The sequence below is a fragment of the Buteo buteo genome, chromosome 8 (genome assembly GCF_964188355.1).
Source record: "Buteo buteo chromosome 8, bButBut1.hap1.1, whole genome shotgun sequence".
Taxonomy (NCBI): Eukaryota; Metazoa; Chordata; class Aves; order Accipitriformes; family Accipitridae; genus Buteo; species Buteo buteo.
In genome coordinates this window covers 37,204,286-37,223,881 of record NC_134178.1, presented here as the reverse complement: position 1 = coordinate 37,223,881, position 19,596 = coordinate 37,204,286, and the positions used below count along the sequence as shown (strand labels likewise).

The window sequence follows — 19,596 nt, the reverse complement described above, 5'->3', positions numbered from 1 at the left end:
TTTAGGAAAATTAAAAATTGTTCTGCCACAGAATTGCAAGAATTGCAGGAAAAATCTGTAGCTTTAGAAAGGTAGTTATATCACTGTCATAGTTTGTATTATAAAAGAATTTAAAATGCCTTAAATAAATCAGGTTAACATTCTAAGACAAATAGATCCCTCTGTGTCACATATAAAACATACATTATAAAACAAATTTTTTTCCCCCTAACAATGGGGGAAAAAAAGAGAAACACTGTTATAGTAGAGGCATCCTCCCCAAAGTGCTACTATTTACCAACAGCATCACACTAATTCTCAAATGTGCTATTCATTAAAAATTCTGTAGCACTCCTCAGGCTTACTTAATTTCCCCTGTATTTTAAGCTGGAAAAAGACATTCTTTCTTTCTTTTACCCCAGCAGAATAGAACTACGTATTCCTGAGAAGGAGAGGCAAAATTACTTTTAAAAACATCTATCATTTTTCCACTTGTGATTGTTGCAATTAAACACCGGTGATCATTAGAAATGAAAAACTAGAGAAGTAAGTCTCTCCCTTTCTTTATGCATCAGAAAAGAGTTTTCATGCACAATCGTCTCTTATCTGGAGAATGAATAAAGGTTCAAAGCATCACTTGGCTCTTTCTTTGTGTGGTCTTTCCACACAGCAAAATAATGCAGGTGGAACAATCCTCTCCCTTCCCCATATATCATGCACATCTAAGGAAAAGAAAATTTGTCTAAAAATTGGTGAAAGTACTTTGAAATACAGGTAAATATTGTTATTGTTTTAACTAATTTGAGTAGCTTTCCTTTAAATACTATTCGTGTTGCCTTAAAACCATAAGCAAAATTTCTATGGCATAAGAATTGCTTCTATTCTACCTATTCCTTTGCAAATGGAAGACTGAATTTTAATTGGTTTTGGTTCTTGTTATTTTCTTAAAAAAAAAAAAAATTCTTAGCAGTTTAGACAAACATATTAGCAAAAAAGACCAGAAAATAGTAATACTTTAGAGAGTGAAGTTAGTTGTTTTTTTTTTTTTTTAAGAGCAATGAAACAAAGATGGACGTGAGATGCATGTGGTCCCTACAGGACTTCTTATCTCTTGTGAGCTTTAAAAGTGGCAGAAAAATCTCTGCCTTTCTCAAAAAATAAGGAACACTAGAACTCACATAAGTATTCAGTCTGGCAGTTAGTGACATTGATGTCATAATATCTATACCTACAGACAACAGGTAGCCACTTCTACCTTTAGTGAAGAACTTTAATCTCTTATCCTTTGATGATTTCATATTTTTGTAGAGCAGTTTGTTGCCAGGAATGACAAAAACCTCAATGGACATTATGGATTAAAGTTATTTGCTTCATAAAGTTGTAATTTTCTACAAGAGCAGTTTTCTACCTTACCTGAAGAGGGAGGAAGTTGATCATAGTCTTGAGATGTCCTATTTGTTTTGACATTTTCTCCAGTTACTCTACGAGCAGGTGGCAAAGGAACATGACCAGTTATCGGATCAAAATGGGGATCTGTAATAACAGAACAAAAAAGGTCTCTTAGAATAATTAGAATTATAATTTGGGGAGGCCTGATGCATAGAAGTTAGGCTTAGCATAACCTTCCTTCAGACAGAGGAGCCATGAATCCAAACAGAGGTGTTCCCCCCCAGCACGTGCATATGCACATTTACATCCAAATTCAACACTTGAATAGTAGACATGTAACTATGTCTTCAGTTGACAAAAACAAGAGCACAGCTCAAAGGCATCCTGCACTGACCATGGCTCTTCTGTCTACATCCGTGAGGTACCTTTTGATTACCCAATCCTGACAGTGCTAGGATTGTGCCTGGCAAAGTATAGAAGAGGTTGCAAAGCCTGAAGCAGCAGAATTAGAAATATCCCAACCAATCAGTGTGGTTAGAGCTTCGTAACACCTCTATGCTTTGTAGTTCACAAAGACTGCAGGGCAGATTTCCTATTCACAGTGTCCCCACTACGGGTAAATATTACCAGGACTGGTAAAGGTTGTGAACTAGGCTTTTCAGTTCTCTCTGCTGATTACAGGAACAGAATTTAAAAAAATGAAAAAATATATAGTCCTGGCATATTGTGTCTTCCTGTTTTGTTTGGTTTTGTTTTGTTTTTTTTTCCTTGGCTATTGAGGATGCAGCTGAGCAAGTGCTAACACCATCCTGGACCTTGCTTCTGCTCCAGGCTCATAACAGTGTTTGTATGTGAGTGCAACTTTTTGCTGTTGTTGATAAGATTATTATTCTAATCTGACAGGCTCTGATGGATAGCTGAGAAATCACCCCCAAGACTTGTATGAAACCAATCATCAAAAACGCATCATAAATCATCTACAGCAGTTTATCTGACAAGATGCAAAGTGAGTAATATGCCTTTAGAAATACCATATGAATAAAAAAAGACCAATCCACACAACCACGTATGCCTAAGAAGATTTATACCCTTCTAAGATTAATGAAAACTGCTGCTGTAAGATTACATTCACTGTGCAAATATGAACAATACATGGTCGTAGAGACATTTTCCAGATTTTTAATTATAAGCTATTAAATGTTTTTTAACACTACCAGTGATGCTTCTTAAAATTATTTGGAAATAACATTTAATAATTTAAAACTGCACATTTCTGGGAACTGCACACAGACAGACAGAGCTTGTGTGCATCTATGTGTGAGGGCTTCTATTTTTCCTCTCCATTCCCATTAACTGAATGGTGCAGTGTGTGTTTCTGCATCAGATGACAGAGTTGAGCCACCCATTCAGACTGGACTGCTGACGATTACATAAGTTTTGTTTTGAAGTGTAGAAGATAAATTAATTCCTGGCCCTGTATTTATGAAGATCAACCTTTACATCCTGTAACACGCTAAGTCTTTTTACCTGGATGCATTCAGAGGCTTATATGAGAAAGTAACAAACTGAGCTGAATTTCCATGTTAAAGTATACACAGTTTTGGCAAATTACCTGCTGTCAGGCCTTAACTGGTGGCAAAAAAATACATAATAAAAACATTCCATAAAAGGTCACTCCAGTTCAACCTAAACTAACTCACTTTCACCCCACAGCTAGTATCATTCACAAAGGTCAGCCAAACACCCGACAACCTGCCAGACCATTATGGAGTTGCACAGGACTGCTTGTCATCTACATTCTGGCCTTCCAGCAACACTACCGCCAAAACATTCATTTTATTCCTTTCCATGCAGCTTCCAAGAAAAACAGACAGGAGGAGAAAGACATCTAAACCACACCGCAAGGTAGATAATCACTGAAAATATTCCTGGGACAGGTAAACTTCAAGACACCAACATCCTTTGCAAGCTTCCACAGAGAAAAAAACACCGCTTCACAGACATGCACTATAACCCACAAAAATCCTGTTGCAATCTGTATCATCAGCAGCAAATGTATTCAACTTAATTAGCCTGACAATTAAATACTTCTCAACTCAAAGACAAAAATCGTAAATCGTGAATATAGTTTTTATATCTTTTACAAGCAAAATACCAGACTGAAAAAGCATCACAGTGATTCATGGGGAGAGATAGATGAATGCTTGACTTGTCAAAAAGATTATGAACCACAGGCACCTGCAACTGTGTTCACAATTAACATAGTTTTGCAGCAAAATTTTACAACAGTTCTAACAAAGCAGGATGTTTTTTTCCCTTATTTTCTAGTTTTTCCCCAAGTTTCAACTTAAAAATAAACTCCATTAATTATGTTTTACAATTGAAAAGAATGGAGTTGATAAAAGGATACAGACTAGTATCACAGATTACAACACAAAACTCGGCACTTCACAAGTAATAACTCTTACTAGAAAAGTACAATTTACTAAAATGTCTAGCTTGGTATAGACATATTGACCTTATTTCATTACTTAGTGATAACAAAAAGTGAAGTCTTTTTATATTCTGAGTTGTTTCATCTCCACCATTAAAAACCACCTATTTTTTAACGTTTTGTATAATGAAGTAAAGACAAAAGAGACTTCTGAAGCCTGATGACAACTTTATCACAGAACAGATAAGCTTCTGAAGTAAAGCAAAATGAAATAAAATATCTTGTTTCCATTGTATTCCTACCAGAATGAAGGAACAGTTCATGTCCCGAAGGAGGTCGGCTTCCTGAGCCAGCAGGTTTTGTCTGCTCAATCATGCTGTGCCGAGCAGGTGGTGGTGGTGGTGGTGGTAGCGAGGGGGGTGAGTTATCAAACGCATCTTCACCTGCATTTTAGAAAAGAATTATTAGATGAGCAAAACTTCATTAAGAACTGTAGAATAAAGAGTGAAGCTTAATATTTTTTTTCTGAGGCCTTTACTCCTAGGGTTCATCTAGCAGTTCAGTGACTCCAATAATGAAATTGTAAACCTGACTCCTACTGTGCACAATCCTCTTCTAAAACATGCTCTGAATGACCTTTTGCAGTGCTCAGTTTCTTTTCTGTGATGGGGGGAGAGATTTCTTTTAGTGGCTTAGTTGCAAAGAGTGTATTATAATGAAAGCTTCACTGAATATCATTGAAGAATAACAGCTATGTTTCAGTGGTTAAGCAAATATATTTATATTCAAACACCAATGCTGACTACATTGAATCTGCTACATTTATACTGTGTATTATCTTTATCTGCTGTTCTAAAGCTCTGACCCCAGATATAAACTGAATTTTCTAGAGCTTGGCAAAAGAATGTGCCCCCTACACAAAGGTGATGCAGACAGGGCTAGAACTACTAAGCAGTGTGATTTCTACGAATTCTTCTGCCTTCAATTCTGTGTACTCCCACAACTCAGGAACACTTCAGGGACCAGAGAGAGTATAGTGCAAGAACATAGCAAATGTTCAAAAGGTTTTATGGAACCAGAAAATTGGATGATGACACACACAGATACAATCATGCAGCTGAGTTTGTCAGTAAAGGCATGGGCAGTGGCCAAGCACAGCCCTTGTATATAATGCAGAGCTCACTGACTTTTGTGTAGAACAGAACAGAAATCAGGGTTGGAAATGATAGCTTTTGGTGACTGTAGGCAGCAGTGAGTTTTGAACCATCCCTTGATAGTGGAGAAAACCAGAAATAAACTTATTAAATTAATTTTTTCTTTGACTTAAAATACAACCTCTTAGGCATTCTTCTTTGTATTTGATTAAAAAAATGGAATTATTTAAGCTACAATAGGAAAAGTCCTCCACTCTTGCATTAAATTGCAATGCTCAAACTTCCTATTAAGGGACAAAAAATTGTAATTTTTTTAGGGAAAATGGTTTTGCTTTTCTTTATAGTTTGAATACAGATTTAGTATGCCTTTTTGTCTGTCTTGCATGAGGGCTTGCAGACAGATACTGAGCACAGATCATTGACACAAATATTGACTTACAGTTGTAATATTTAGCCCATAGCTTGTTTGGTACTCTTAACATACTCAACATTGGTTGTTTTTCAGTGAACATGGCATTTGGTTCATCTAGGCAATGTTAACCATTAAATGTAATCAGCAAAAAGTCTGCAACCTAAAGGGGGCACCAGAAGATCATAATCGGAGGGTGTCCTGTTGAGCAAAGAGCTGTGTTTTGGGTTGTCTCTGGTAGGAGGTCGTGCAGGTGGCAAAGGTACCGGAACAGTAGGTGCATCATAGACATCTCCTGAATGACACAATCACAAGAAGTGAATGTTTTCTTGCTGTACCCCTAGAACAGCACAGAGTAAATTTTCTTGCTAAATAGTGGAAAATAAGAACATACCTAACTCTGGGTGTTTTGATTTCTTCATCTCGGAAGCAGTACTGTGTGTTCCATTCGTTACTCCAGCACATTGACCATTCTCACACACCCTGAAGACAGACATTAAACAGGAAGCAATCAACCAGTTATCCAAGTATTAATTCCCAGAATGATGAAGTACCTGAGCTGGCAGTTCACTATATGGAAATGAATGAAAGATTCAAAAGAATGAAAGCTGCACCAATTTTAAAATTTATGCTTTTTATATTGAGAGCAGATACTGGTTAACCGTCAATAAAACTGCTCTGCAGGATTATACTGCTTTCTTGGAGGGATACTGACATGGCTTAAATAATTTACTCAAGGCTGCAATACAAGATAGAGGAAGAACAACATTAAACATAGTCCTCACTTCAGACCTCAGGCCATTCATTAGTTTATTCACACAGTTAAGTCACAGACTCAATCCTATTTTGCCTTCCCAGCTGTTGAATTTTCCCTAGCAGAAACATGATAAAGGGAAATGTGGGTTTTCGTAATTATTCACACTGAAGTACACAGAAGAGTCATTAAACAAAATACAAAATAAAACAACAAAAACAAACCCCAAACAGAACACCACAACACACCACTAGCAATAACAAATTTCAAATAAACTCTTAGCCAAACATTAAAAAAACAAAATTGAACTAGCTAAAGCAGTTTTGCAGGCGCCTATTCATTTCTGTATCAAAAAGCTGAGTCTCACTGACACTTCTACCACAGTTTACTGATTTTTTAAAATGGAAGCATATTACGCCCTCAAAATCAAACAAGAGTATCAAATTAAATATGAAAATCATCTAAACCAAACAGTACAAAGTTGCCTATAATCTTGTCAGAAAAATACTGGAGATTATTTTTGTAAGGTGACTCTGTTCAAATACAGCAGGGAAAAACACAGAACAAAAGCCTTTTCATAATACTAAATATTGTTTTAATTAATGTGAAAGAACTGGGAAATTACTCCTGTCATTGGTACTGCGGACCCTGCATATTCAGAAAGAACCAGAGAGTTTCTCTGGAAAAAGGCCACTGTGCTAAACAATTCCAGCTTAAAAATAAAAATCCCAACCCACCATGCACCATTATTACTAAATACCGGCAAATCTGCTAGAGCTATATACAGCTAAAATTTCAGATCTTGGGTTTATACCAATAGTATGAACATTAATAAACCTATCAGCTTTGGCCATATGGAAAGGAGGAATGAATAAAGGTCTGGAATCATTTAAAATATATAAACAGGAAAGAGGAAGTGAAATTGTGTTTGTGCTCCCAAGAGTTGTAACAAGGAATAATGAAACAAATGTAAGAATAATTACAAGACTTAAAAAATAAAACAAAACAAAAAGACTAATGGTAAGAGCTATTTTGTTATGAATTAATTTCCCCAGGGAAGTGGTAGAGGAAGTGTTGCTTCTATCTTTGAAATTAGATTGGTTCAATCTCTCAAATGCAGTGGACGCAACACTTTGACTCCTCAGCACATATACTAAATAACTTGAGAATATTTTCTACTTTAATTTGAATCTATTCTGCATTTTCAATAATCTAACCAGCCACAGGCAGGAAGATAATTTGACATCGCACCACTTCAGAGTATTCAGGTCATAATGAGCCCAGTTAAGTGTTCAGTTTACAAATCATGCTAAATACCTGTTTATATCAACAATAAACACCAGAAAGAAGGACAGCAAATGAGTACTAACAAGCAAGCCTCTGTCCTTTTCCTTTTGGAAAAAGCTTTATTAGGAAAAGATAGTGAATAAAATAATGTATCATTCTTCTAGTAGTAGTCTAATTAGTAATGCTGAAATTCTTTCCCTCCATTTCTTATTGCTGAACTTGCCCCATACCTGGGAAGAGATGATCAGCTGTAACAAACCAGACAATTAACTGAGCTGCCAGAAAATAAGACTGTGAGTAATTTTTTGTTTTATTCTTGTAATATTTTTAGCATTGTCATATCTACTGGTAAAAGAGCAAAAAGTCTTAGAGGCAATACAAATTTGGGGGTAGGATGGAAGTATTACACAGCTCCTAAATTAAAGAACATCCAGAAGAAATTTTGTAGGCTCTTTAGTTTACAGAAAACTCTTAAGTACTATCCAAGAACTGAGGAAGCAACACTGAGGGAAGCGGTAAGAGAAGGTGACACTCAGGGACAGAACTGAAAGGTGCTAAAAATTTATGACAATTAAAAGAGAAAAATATTGTTAGTAACAGTTTTGCTAAACAATACTGAAAAGTTAAGCTTTTATTGACTCTCACCTCCCCATGAGATTAAAAGTAGTACATTAAAAGAATACACCATCAACCAGAACAAAGATTCTTTTTGAAAGCTTTATCTCAGCTTTCACATCTAAGCAGTGACATTAGCTAAAAGGAGACATTTTAAGTATATGGAACATCATATATATTCATACACAAATATTCAACTTTTTTTTTTTTTAACGCTTAGGAGAATGATTTGTTTCGAGTTAAAATTCTTATCAGAATATATTATAAAATGAGTTGGTGGTTTTAATCATAGAGCAATGTGAATGGCAAACTGAGGTATTTTCTCTGTAGCAAATCCTGGATTAATGCCAAAAAAGCCCACTGTAAGTGCAAAACCAAGTACGCTAGCTAAAAAATAAACTAAAAACTAGAAAAAACCTTTGAAATCAGCTTTCCATCTACAGCCTCTTGTAGTAATTCTAATGGCCTGCTGACATCCTGTACCAGCCAATTGAAAGCACTCAACTCTTTTTTCTGCAAAAGAAGGATACAAGAAAATGAGAAGTTTCTGGTTTTCCAGTTGGTTATTTTCTCAAGAAATGTTTCAGGGTTCATCTGGATATTAGCATTTTAGTCCAGGTCAGGAGTATCAATTGAAACAAATCTCCACAAGTCATTCCCACTTACAGCACTTTTTACACTGGTTTACATTGCAAAAAGGTCTCAGAACATGCAGACTCAATTGTTTTTGGATGACTGTCCTGGTTTTGGCTGGGGTAGAGTTAATTTTCTTCTTAGTAGCTGGTACAGTGTGTTTTGGATTTAGTGTGAGAATAATGTTGGTAACACACTGATGTTTTAGTTGTTGCTAAGCAGGGCTTATCCTAAGGTGAGGATTTTTCGGTTTCCTGTGCTCTGCCAGCAAGCAGGTGTACAAGAAGCTGGGAGGGAGCAGAGCCAGGACAGCTGACCTGAGCTAGCCAAAGGGATATTCCATACCACAGAACGCCGTGCTCAGTATAGAACTGGGGGGAGTTGGCCAGGAGGGGTGGATCGCTGCTTGGGCATCAGTCAGCAGGTGGTGAGCAATTGCATTGTGCATCACTTGTCTTTTCTTGGGGTTTATTTCTCTCCCCACCCCCCACCCATTATATTCCTTCTCATTTCAATTATTATTACTATATTTTTATTGTTATTGCATTTTATTTTACTTTAGTTATTAAACCGTTCTTATCTCAACCCATGAGTTTTACTTCTCTTTTTGATTCTCCTCCCCATCCCACTGGGAGCGGGGAGGAGTGAGCGAGCGCCTGCGTGGTGCGTAGGTGCTGGCTGGGCTGGGGTTAAACCACAATGATGTTAACTGAAAAGATGTCCTGCAGGAGCTCAACCAATGTGCTGCAATTAGTAAACGGTACTCCAGCCACAGGACTACGTTAGGGCTCATCTGAATCCCAAACTTCCCAAAACATGCAGTGTGGATGTGGGGTCCTTGGAGTCAGTTGGTCCCCACTACAGACTCACTCCTACTGCACCGCACTACTTGCTAACTTAGACATAGCCCTCAGAAGCTGCTAAGCCAAGGTCATCTGCCCACATACTGCTCTCTTCTGTTGCAGATGAATTCTTGGCTAAGAAATGCCACATCCTGTGTAACCCTAGTCATGCAAGCAACTCAGCCTCTATTAACGACTTCGCGTGTTACAGAAAGACATTACCGTGCAGAAGCACAACAAACTTGGATAAAAAATGGCACAGGTAAAAAGGATTCGGACCTTGGAAAGTTGTTTTTTTTCTTTTCCTTCCCATTTTTTTGCTTGGCCAATGTTGAGAGTTTAACTTTTTTTTTTTTTAAGCCTCATACATTAGATAGGAATTTAAGTACTCAAGATCATAAAGCTCAGACAACTGTGTAATATCCACATTTATACAGTGAAGGTTGGATCAGCATTCCTAATAAAAACAGAATTTTTAACCTGCATGCAAGGAGTGATCAGACTATGACCTTTTTTGCACCTGTTCTAAATTCTGATTGAAGAGGTCTAAGAATTATAATTGGCTAATTTTGGGATGAGAGACTTGTCGAGCTTTATTGATGGTGGGTCCTTGCCATTACATTCTGACAGAGAGAGGAAAGAATGGCAATATGTCACTGCATTTTTTTAATAGCAGAAGAGTCTGAACATTTTAGATCAATACTTGAATATCATACTTTTGGTTTACAAGACCAGTAGAGAATTGGCCCTTCTTTTTCCCAAGACTTATTCTCTTAATTCCATACATTCAGATTTTTTTATGACTCAAAGTCCAATAAGTTCACCAGGAATGACACAGCCCTCAGTTGTCACATCCCTTGGCTCCAAATCTCCTTGCCATAATCCATTAATAATTCAGAACTGTGAAAGTTTGGAGTTATTAATTTAGAACACGTTTAAAGCAAAAGAGATATATTTCATCTGAGTTTAAAAAAAAGGTTCTCTTCCTGAGAAGCACAAAGAAAATATGCTGTGAAACAGGCTCAAAAAGCTAAAAAGGCATAGCACACATGGGACAAAAAGAGAATCAAAGTATGTACATACAGCTGCCAATTCACATATTTTTTAGTATTGCGCTGCTTATCAAAATGAATTACATAAAATGTGAATGTTTAAGATTTTCGAAGCTGACTGGGAATTTCTGTCACACAATTCTCCTTAAAATTACACTTTGCGAGAGTTGTGAGGGTTGAATCTCCTGGTCAGTTCTGAAAACCTCAACCTAAGGGAAAAAAGGATCAACTGCAGAAATAGTATTCAACAGCAAAAAATACCCAGTTCTGATGCAAGAAAGATAAAACAAAGTGAACTTCACAGATTCATGACTGCGGTGGTGTTCAGATGAAACAGAGGCCTAAGTAATCCAAGCTTGAAAAGATAAGGCATTTTAGAAGGCAGGCAAGCTTAACCATCATTGTAAATATTTAATCCAGTTAAATTTTGAAAAAAGCAGAGTTTTTGTAAATAAGTTGCCTTCAAGGCTGCTAAATGATCTTACCGAGCAAGAGGTTTTGTATTATGACCATGAGGTGGTTGTGAGCTCAGTATTACAGGATGTGAAGATGGAATTTTGTATTCATCATCATCATCTGTGTGATCCCTTGATTTATCAGACAGAGAATTTGCTGAAGGAACAGGGCACCTAAGGAAATGAGAAGATCAGTTTTGCTTTAACCTCAGTTTAATACAGAAAATACTCTTCTTTAGCCTAAACATCCTCAATACGTCTGCTACGCAAGGTAACAAAACCACCATGTCAAACTAAAACTTGTAAGGTTATTGGCTTTTTTGGCACTAAGAATGCAGCTACTTTAAGCAAGCACAACATAGCAGAGAACTGCAAAGAATTAAAAATAGAATACTAAAAAGGCACTTACAAGGCTTAACCTGTTCGCACTTAGCAAAAGAACTAAACAAAAGTTAATTCGGGGCAAATAGTATTTAGCAGGGCTCAGTGCGGCAGCAGACATTCACCCTTTGAGAGAAGTCTTGTTCCAGCCATAACATTATCAAACTCCCAGAATTTGCCTGTATTTTAAATTAGTTTTACTTCAAACAATAATTGTCTTTAATTGTTCTCCCAGACAGTGATTTATATCACTTCTTGAAAGCAGTGGAAGCCCAGGAAAGAGGTACGCTTTACAGTCTCCATTTACAGGTAACAAGTTCCGTCATGGAGAATATTGATGGATTTGAAACTTTTTTTAAAACAAAAAAATAACTCCTACTACCTGGTTTTCTGCTATATAAGTGTAAATAAAATGATGGGCAAAAATTTCATTTTAGTGACCAGTCTGGAGAAAATAATTTTGTTAGATATTAACAAGCTCAACATAATCTTTTGAGCTTCATAAAATCTAACTAGCTAGGTTATAGGTCTAGCAATCAATGTCACCTGTTCTTTTATACATAGAGCCCCTCCATTTCTAGCAATTACTCCAATACATTAAGATAAACAAGGAACTCACAAAACATCTGAAATACAAAAGCTTACATTAAGGACTTAATTTAACTTCAGGTTGATCATACAGGAAAACCACAAACAAGTTTCATTCTTGAACTAGCTGAACATGAGGAACAAAAAGCATGTAACTTCAAAAATCATCTGGATATTACATTATGCAGTGAAGAGCACCTTTATGTTTTGCCCCCAGACAAGCCAACAGCTGGAGGACCTTGAACAAAGCTGTCCAATGTATCCACAACCACTTTGATTTGTGGCTTAAAAGCATGGGTAATGGCCCCTGAGCTGAACTACATGCTACATTACAAGATCCATGTACTTCATACATCACTTAGGAAAGTTCTTAAGGACTATAAGGAGATGTAAGAAGGAAGTGGACATACTTTCTCTTACTGTGCGGTCTAATTAGTTTGATTTTATCATAAGGGCAAGAGCTGAAATGACAGGCCAGGCCTATCTCCTCAACTTTTTCAACCCAAGCAGCACCTGAATCACACAGCACACCTCTTCACAAAGGAAAACCATATGTCTTTCACTATTTACTGTAGATGATGCCACATGACTTCAAGAACACCCAGGTACCCTGTGAACAAAACCGGATAACTAGCTACCATGAGTACTAGCAAGTCACTAAATTAATAAACATAAAAAGGGAGAAACGGAGAAAGAAGGGGAGAGATGTGCTGCTTCTGTTTGAATATACTGAAAGTCTAGAGCTCCCTAGCTACTTGAATCTTCTCAGACACTCTTTCCTTCAATCCGTAATATACTTTTGTCTTCAGAAACAAGCTCATGGAAGATGGGAATCCATCTTCTTCTGCAAAGGCAGGAGAAAGAAGATTTATGGCACTGAACCGCAAACTCTATATTGCGGTTTTCAACCCCTTTCTGTAGAGGGAGCAAAATTTCACACAGCAATGCTATGTGAAATTGCTTTTTCCATCCTTGATTTCTTAGATGGACTAGAGGTTTGTGTCACTGCTGTAGAGCCATTTAAAGAACAGAAGGCAAAAATGTACAGGAACAATGAGAACTCTGTAGTATTCTCAGGTTGACAGTTGAAAGAATAAATTTTCTCAATTCTGTGGATGTGCAATCATTCTTACATGGCAATCCAGCACATTCTGGAGCTGTTATTTATTATTATTTTTTTATAGATATATGTCAGAGTTTTTTTGAAGATAATCATGAATTGCAGATAGCAATGTTTGAAATATTAATATCTAAACCAGAAAAGTCCAATATTGACCATTACCGAATGTCCAATACTGACAAAACCAGGTTGTTAGTATTGTTTGACACCCTGTTCAAAGGCTGGGAAAAAACAAACAACTCCCCCCCCTTCTCTGCTGAGAAATCGTTACTGGTTTAGAGCTATTATTAAAGACGTTAAGTTCCAGGTCTCCTGCTTCTGAATACTGTGTAGCCTTAGACAAGTCCTTCAATATTTGCCAGGTTGTAAATATTATTATGTGATTAATATTTGAAAGGTGCTTTTGATTTGTAAAGCAATAGAAGAGATAGAGTACTAACATATAACTAACATACTCTCCATTAGGGTCTTAAAATTGTTGTATACTTACATTATATTTTATTAATATTTCAGAATTCATATTTTTAAAAAAATCATATTGCTCTTTCAAGTCACTCCAGTTGTAATGATATTTGAGTCCAAACCTCTTTTGCATTGTTCTGCTAGATGTCTTACCCATTTTCTCCACGATTATTGAAATTTCTTCAAGAACAAATTGTTTTATTAAATATCTGTTGTTCTAATACTAACTCTACTGTTCTATACAAAACCATCTCAGATAAATAGACAAATATTTTACAGGTTTTCTTTAACTAAACAGAAGAACATTGTCATTGTATGTGAAGACATGAAACACTTAGGCATCTGCTTATCAAGCTGGTGAAATTTTCTGTAATTACACTTTAAAAAACTTCATTACTCTTATATCTTTAGAAGATCTGTGTACAGAGAGAGGAATGCAAAACTGACGAGTACACTGTATTTATATATTCTCTAGTTCCCCTTACTACTTCTTAAGTGGAAATAGTTTAAAATTGATAGTCAGAATTACATTCTGCTAAGTGATGACTTCATATTTTCTGGTTTGTTGAACAGAAGGCTAGATGTCAATCTCTCTTATCCTACTGAGCACCAAGGACCAAAGGCAGAACAGGAAAAGATGTGAGAATTTGTTTTTGTCAAGCCACTTCAGCTCCAGCTTAGTTGTAAACAGAACTCCAGGGAAACCAACATCTCATACTTGTTTAGAAGTATTTCAGGGAAAGGTCCCCCTTCCATCATTTACTGGTAAACTGATTCACAGAACTTACGACACGATGAACTTGCAGTCCACGTATTTCAGTCTGGATCAGGACCATGCTTTGAAATTAATCCCTTCAATCTCTCTACTTACTACATTTTGATTTACACTGAGGAGTGCACAACTTGAATACCTTTCAGATTAAACTAAAATACACGATACATTCCAAGTGTGCCCCTACTATGTTCTGATAGCTAAAGACTGTTCAAATTCACTGAACAAGACTATAGCCCATTGAACTGCTGTCCCCTAACATGTACAGTACAGGCATCAGGTCCTTACTATCCGCTCTTCTGTCCTATGCAGAATACTACTTGCTAGTGCAGACAAACACTTTAATCTTGCAAGGCCTCATGCAAACTCTGTTTCAGCAAAATATGTGTTAAATTATATGGACCACATGACCAAGTCAACATTTGTCAGCTGCTCGTGGCAACTGCTCCTAAGCATGCTCTACCCTTAAAACCAAAGAGTACATAAAGCAATTCACCTTCATTCACAGAGAAGGACACAATTTTCTATTCGTCACAGGGTAACCTGCAACGCAACAAGAATTACCGCAGAACAGCTGATGTATCCAAACTCACTGGCCTGTCAATCTATGGGCTAAGGACACACTGTGTCCTCCAGAGCATCATCTCTCAGATGTCTGGAACCTGCATGTCAGCAGTGCTTCTTCTAATGCCGCTGGAGAAGCACCGTGCCAGTGGCTGATTTCAAGGGAGCCAGGACTTCCAAGGCACAGCTGCCTTTAATGGAACTATGGCTTCACCGTCAAAGTTTGTTAGCAAGATAGAAGGGATAGCAAGAGGAGAAATACCTTTCAGTTCTACTTTTCCCTCAACTACCTCAAAGCAACTAGATATACTCAATATATTTATAGACTACAAAAGGTACTTGGAATTGGATGTCTCATTACATACTCAAAAATAGACACGCTCTCACAGAAAGTATCACTGTGATATAAAGTACTTCCAAGACAAAGAGGCCAATTTTCTATCAGTGTAGCAAAATGGGACCTACTCACAGGAATAAAACACCACTTGAAAACTTCAAAGTCTGGGGGAATAATGGTTCTGTATCTTTGACATAAAAGTTTTATTTATTTTTTCAAGAATAAAGTAGCAGTTTGATCAAAACTGCTAAAAATAATCTGACATAATTACAGCAGTCCAATAAAAGGATAACTGTTTTCACATGTAGGATCAGCAACATAGCGGCTGAGTGGAAAATAAAAATCAGATGCTTGGTTAACAAGAGTCCAACATTTCATTATTAAAGTATGGTTAATAATAATCAATTTAATAAAATGAAAATAAATCAGCACTGTTTCCAGAAAAAAGACACTAGTGCTTTTCTATTAATGTAACTTAGTAAAGGAAAAAAAGTCATATTTGTAATCTCATATACAGTAAAAACTGATCAAATAAGTTAAGTTGGGACATTTTAGAATTGTGAAGTTTCAACTAAGGGTCATTTCGCCTCCTTACTATTTATACTAAGACATTTCATACATGGTCAATGTATCCTTCAGTCAAACCTTTGAAATTACAGACTTATGATAGTAACTAGAAAGAATAAAATGCCTTGGAGCTATATGAAACAAACTAGCTTTCATGCCACAACTCTGCAGAGATTGGAGAGTAGTAAAAATGAGAAACTTGCACCAGATCGATTGCAGTAGCACAGTTGTGGAAAGCAAAAGTATTTTGGATCAAGTATAGTTCAACATATTTATGAAGGCTTAGTGCAGTCAATTTAACAGGAGGAAAAATACACTGTGAAAATATTCTCTCTGACATTTCAAATTAAATCGTGCTAAATATTATTTAGGTTACCTTTTTGAAAGCAATTTTTGTGGTTGGTGGAAATATTGAACTTATTAAACTTGCTAGTTTTGAAGATTCCCCCCTCCTCCAGTTTTTCCACCTATATATTGCCACACAATATTATAGATTATCAGGGTATTTCCTAGTGGTAACAAACACTTAATTTGAAATCAAATTTAAAATAGACATGTTAGGGTTTCAAGAAACAACATACAATGATGAATTTTTAACAGTCATTCCATGTGACATTTTAGTAGTTGTTAATTAAATAATTTGAACTTCTTACCCCTAGGTTATATATTGATACTTTTCACATTTTAAAAATCAAAATTTAAAACATGCTGTATATTTTTTAAAAGGTGTACGTACAAAACCAAACCAGAAATGAAAGCTAATTTTTTCCTCAAAAGTCTATGGAGTTTACTTTTAGCAAATGAAGATTTTCTTTTGGCTGGAATACATAAGTTTTCTATTCAGAAGACTTCAGTTAATGAAGGTATTTCTTTTGACCAAGCTAAAGTCACAGATTCTACTTTTGGATTGGTTTGACAGGGATTTTGTGCATGTCCACATTGCTACAATATCCTGTGGACTTCCCAATGAACACCGTATGGTGTATGTATACATTGTACTTTGATTGTAGGCTATATTCACAAAGATCTGAGTAAAACATGGGATTTTCATGAAGCAGAATTTTTGGGGTTTTTTTTCAACGCTGTGAAAAAGAAAAATAAGAATCTTACCCTCTCCAGAGTTTAATTTGCTTTGGAATATGGAAGTATTTAGTTTGTCTATCAGATTTATTGCTTAGTCTGATTGACATGTGATTGACATGTGTGGAACATCCCAGGTTTTGCATTGTATCATGGAAGGAGTAGTCAATCCAAGGAGATCAGTCTATAAGGGGACTGATTACATGAAGTATCCAAATGGTACTGCTGTGATACCCTACCTCAATCAGGTTACATCACAACATTACATTACAGAAATGTCTGGATAATGTTCTAAAATTTGCTGCTGAACTGCAAGTAAACATGGAGAGCTTCAACTCAGCAATTGTTGCACCTGAAAACATGCTTCTGAATGAAAAAGTCAATGCTCCACCGCACCTTTATTCTAGCACTTGGGAAGATAAAACCCAGCACATTAATGAAATGCTGAGATATATTTGTCTTTTATGTTACTGCTAACTGAACAACAATAGAATGGGTGCTGAAGATATAGCAAAATTACACACTAATGAGAAAATTCTTAGTATTAATATGTACTGACTGCCCAATTATTTTATTTAACAGCAAGAACCACAAGGAGTACCTTGGAAAGAAGCTGTAGGATAACATCAAATATTACAAAACCAAAAAACTGACAAACATCATAGCACTTCCAAGCTTTCTATTTTAAATATCTCCTGCTCTGTAGAAAATCCTGTGTGATTCAGAGTCCAAAACCACTTGCTATGCACAGCAACATCTTGGTACTAAATAAACAGTCATGTTACTGGAAGACTAAGAGTAGTCTGCAACTTGAAATGACAAAACTTCCCAAACCATACTCTGGAATTCAGGGAGGTTGACCCCATTTAAAATGATATAAAATGTTTTTGTTTGGTTGTTTTTTAGCCACAACAAAAAAAAGATACTGGTGTGAACCCTGGATAAAGCTCCATGTGCAGAAAGCCCAGAAAGCATGGCTAGATTAGGGGCAGAATGCACACAAATCATGCTCTTTACCCTTAGCACTTTCCCTAGCATCTCTCATCTCCTGTGATAAATAGCTCTGACCACACTTCTCCTGTAGTAGTAGAAGCAAAAGCAGACAGTATCTGCTCTCACTGCCAAATGCCTGTGAGCAAGATCTGCCACAATTTATCCTCTCTTCCTATAAAAATGTAGTATGTTCAATTAACATTAGAACTGTTCCCACTTAATCCAGACAATTTACGTTTTCTTTGTAAAACCACATTAAAGTTCATGGAAACAGTATCATGAAGTTATATTAGTTCATCTTATTTCTTTCTTTTTCCCCTTTTTCTTTTGGCACCAAAAAGCAGTGCTATTATCTAACATTAATTAGCGCATTTCTTTTATAGATAAAGTTAACTTACTTTATACTAGGGATGATGGAGGCAGCTGGAAGAGGGGGTGAAAGCCGTGGAGGGACATCATATTCTTCATTTATCAGATGACCGTTTGAAAAGACCTAAAAATCACAAAACTGTTACAACGGGTACCTCCTTGCATTTATCATCTTGGATGTTCATCGACTAGGTTTTACAAAACAGACCTTGAGAAGACTATGGGTGAAGGCTTTCCTCGGAGTTCATACTACAGAGCTGTTATCTGAAGTCAGTCTTTCATACCTGTTTCAGCTCAGCCCATCTGGGAGCTGTAGAACACATTAGCCTAAAACTTCACCAAAAGAGGAAGTTCCACATCACGGTTACTAGATGAACTACTCAGTTACAACTGAACTGCTTGGGGGAAAATTAAGATTTCAAGATTGCAAACCGATCAAAGTGAGAGAGATTAAGTACAGTGGGAAAACAGCAGGTGCAGCATGCTAAACATATTAATGTTTTTTAAAAGTCTGTGATACAGTGCCTGCCAGAATCCACCCCCTACCCACAGGATTGTTTTCCTGATTCTTGGCTTTTACCAATAGCAAAAAGATTATATTACAATTGATATATGAATCAGGGAAGAAAATTGATTAAATGTTTCCCTTGTGAATGTGCATAAAGCCTGAAACGATAATTCAGAGTTGTCAGTTGCTTCATTTAACCAAATGGCTTAGATCTGTAACCTGAAGATGACAGTTCAAACAGCATTTGGTTAAAGAAATACATGCGTAGCTTCTCCAGACTACAATGGCACTTCTACACTGAGTGGTTATTCTGATTTGAGAAGTATTAATTCTATCAGCTTCAATACTATGCCAGACCACAAATGGAATGCTATATGGAGATGCAATTGAAGATATAAACCCAGTATCCTTTTAAAATCAGATGAAAAGCTATAGGATTTTAAACAACAGCCTAGTTGTAAGTAAAATTTTGGTGTTTTGCCTCAATGCTGATAAAAGGAAATTCTAATTATCTGTAACATCATGGACTTCTTAAGCACCTTTCAACATATATGTCAATGTTCTTTACCTATACTAATTGAATTTCAGTAATGTACTTTCAAAATAATCAAAATATCCATATTAAAAAAAAAAGTAAAATGGAGATAGAAAGGTTAAATAGCTTGTGACCTTGGGAAAAGCAAGTAAGACAGAAAAAGTTATGATTTTTAACTACCATGGCTTAACCACAAATCCACCCTTCTTAGCACAAGCTATGTAGTCTTCAAGCAAAAAAAAGCAGCTTTGAGTTAATAACCTGTTCTGTGAATAAATTACTGAGCTGCTTTGATAAAACTGATCAGAGCAGAACTA

At 36.3% G+C, this 19,596-nt stretch overlaps 1 protein-coding gene across 2 annotated transcripts in view; it reads right to left on the bottom strand.

Moving 5' to 3' along the window:
* Positions 1-19,596, bottom strand: part of CBLB (Cbl proto-oncogene B) — a 140,109-nt gene that overhangs the window by 10,624 nt on the left and 109,889 nt on the right. The window contains exons 13-18 of one of the 2 annotated variants that reach the window (XM_075034146.1): positions 18,266-18,360; positions 11,034-11,177; positions 5,760-5,848; positions 5,529-5,660; positions 4,105-4,245; positions 1,393-1,512 (exon numbers count right to left, since the gene is read on the bottom strand). In XM_075034146.1, coding sequence (XP_074890247.1) covers positions 1,393-1,512; positions 4,105-4,245; positions 5,529-5,660; positions 5,760-5,848; positions 11,034-11,177; positions 18,266-18,360 — 721 coding nt within the window. The remainder of the gene's footprint in view (positions 1-1,392; positions 1,513-4,104; positions 4,246-5,528; positions 5,661-5,759; positions 5,849-11,033; positions 11,178-18,265; positions 18,361-19,596) is intronic. The other variant, XM_075034147.1, reaches the window with a different exon arrangement.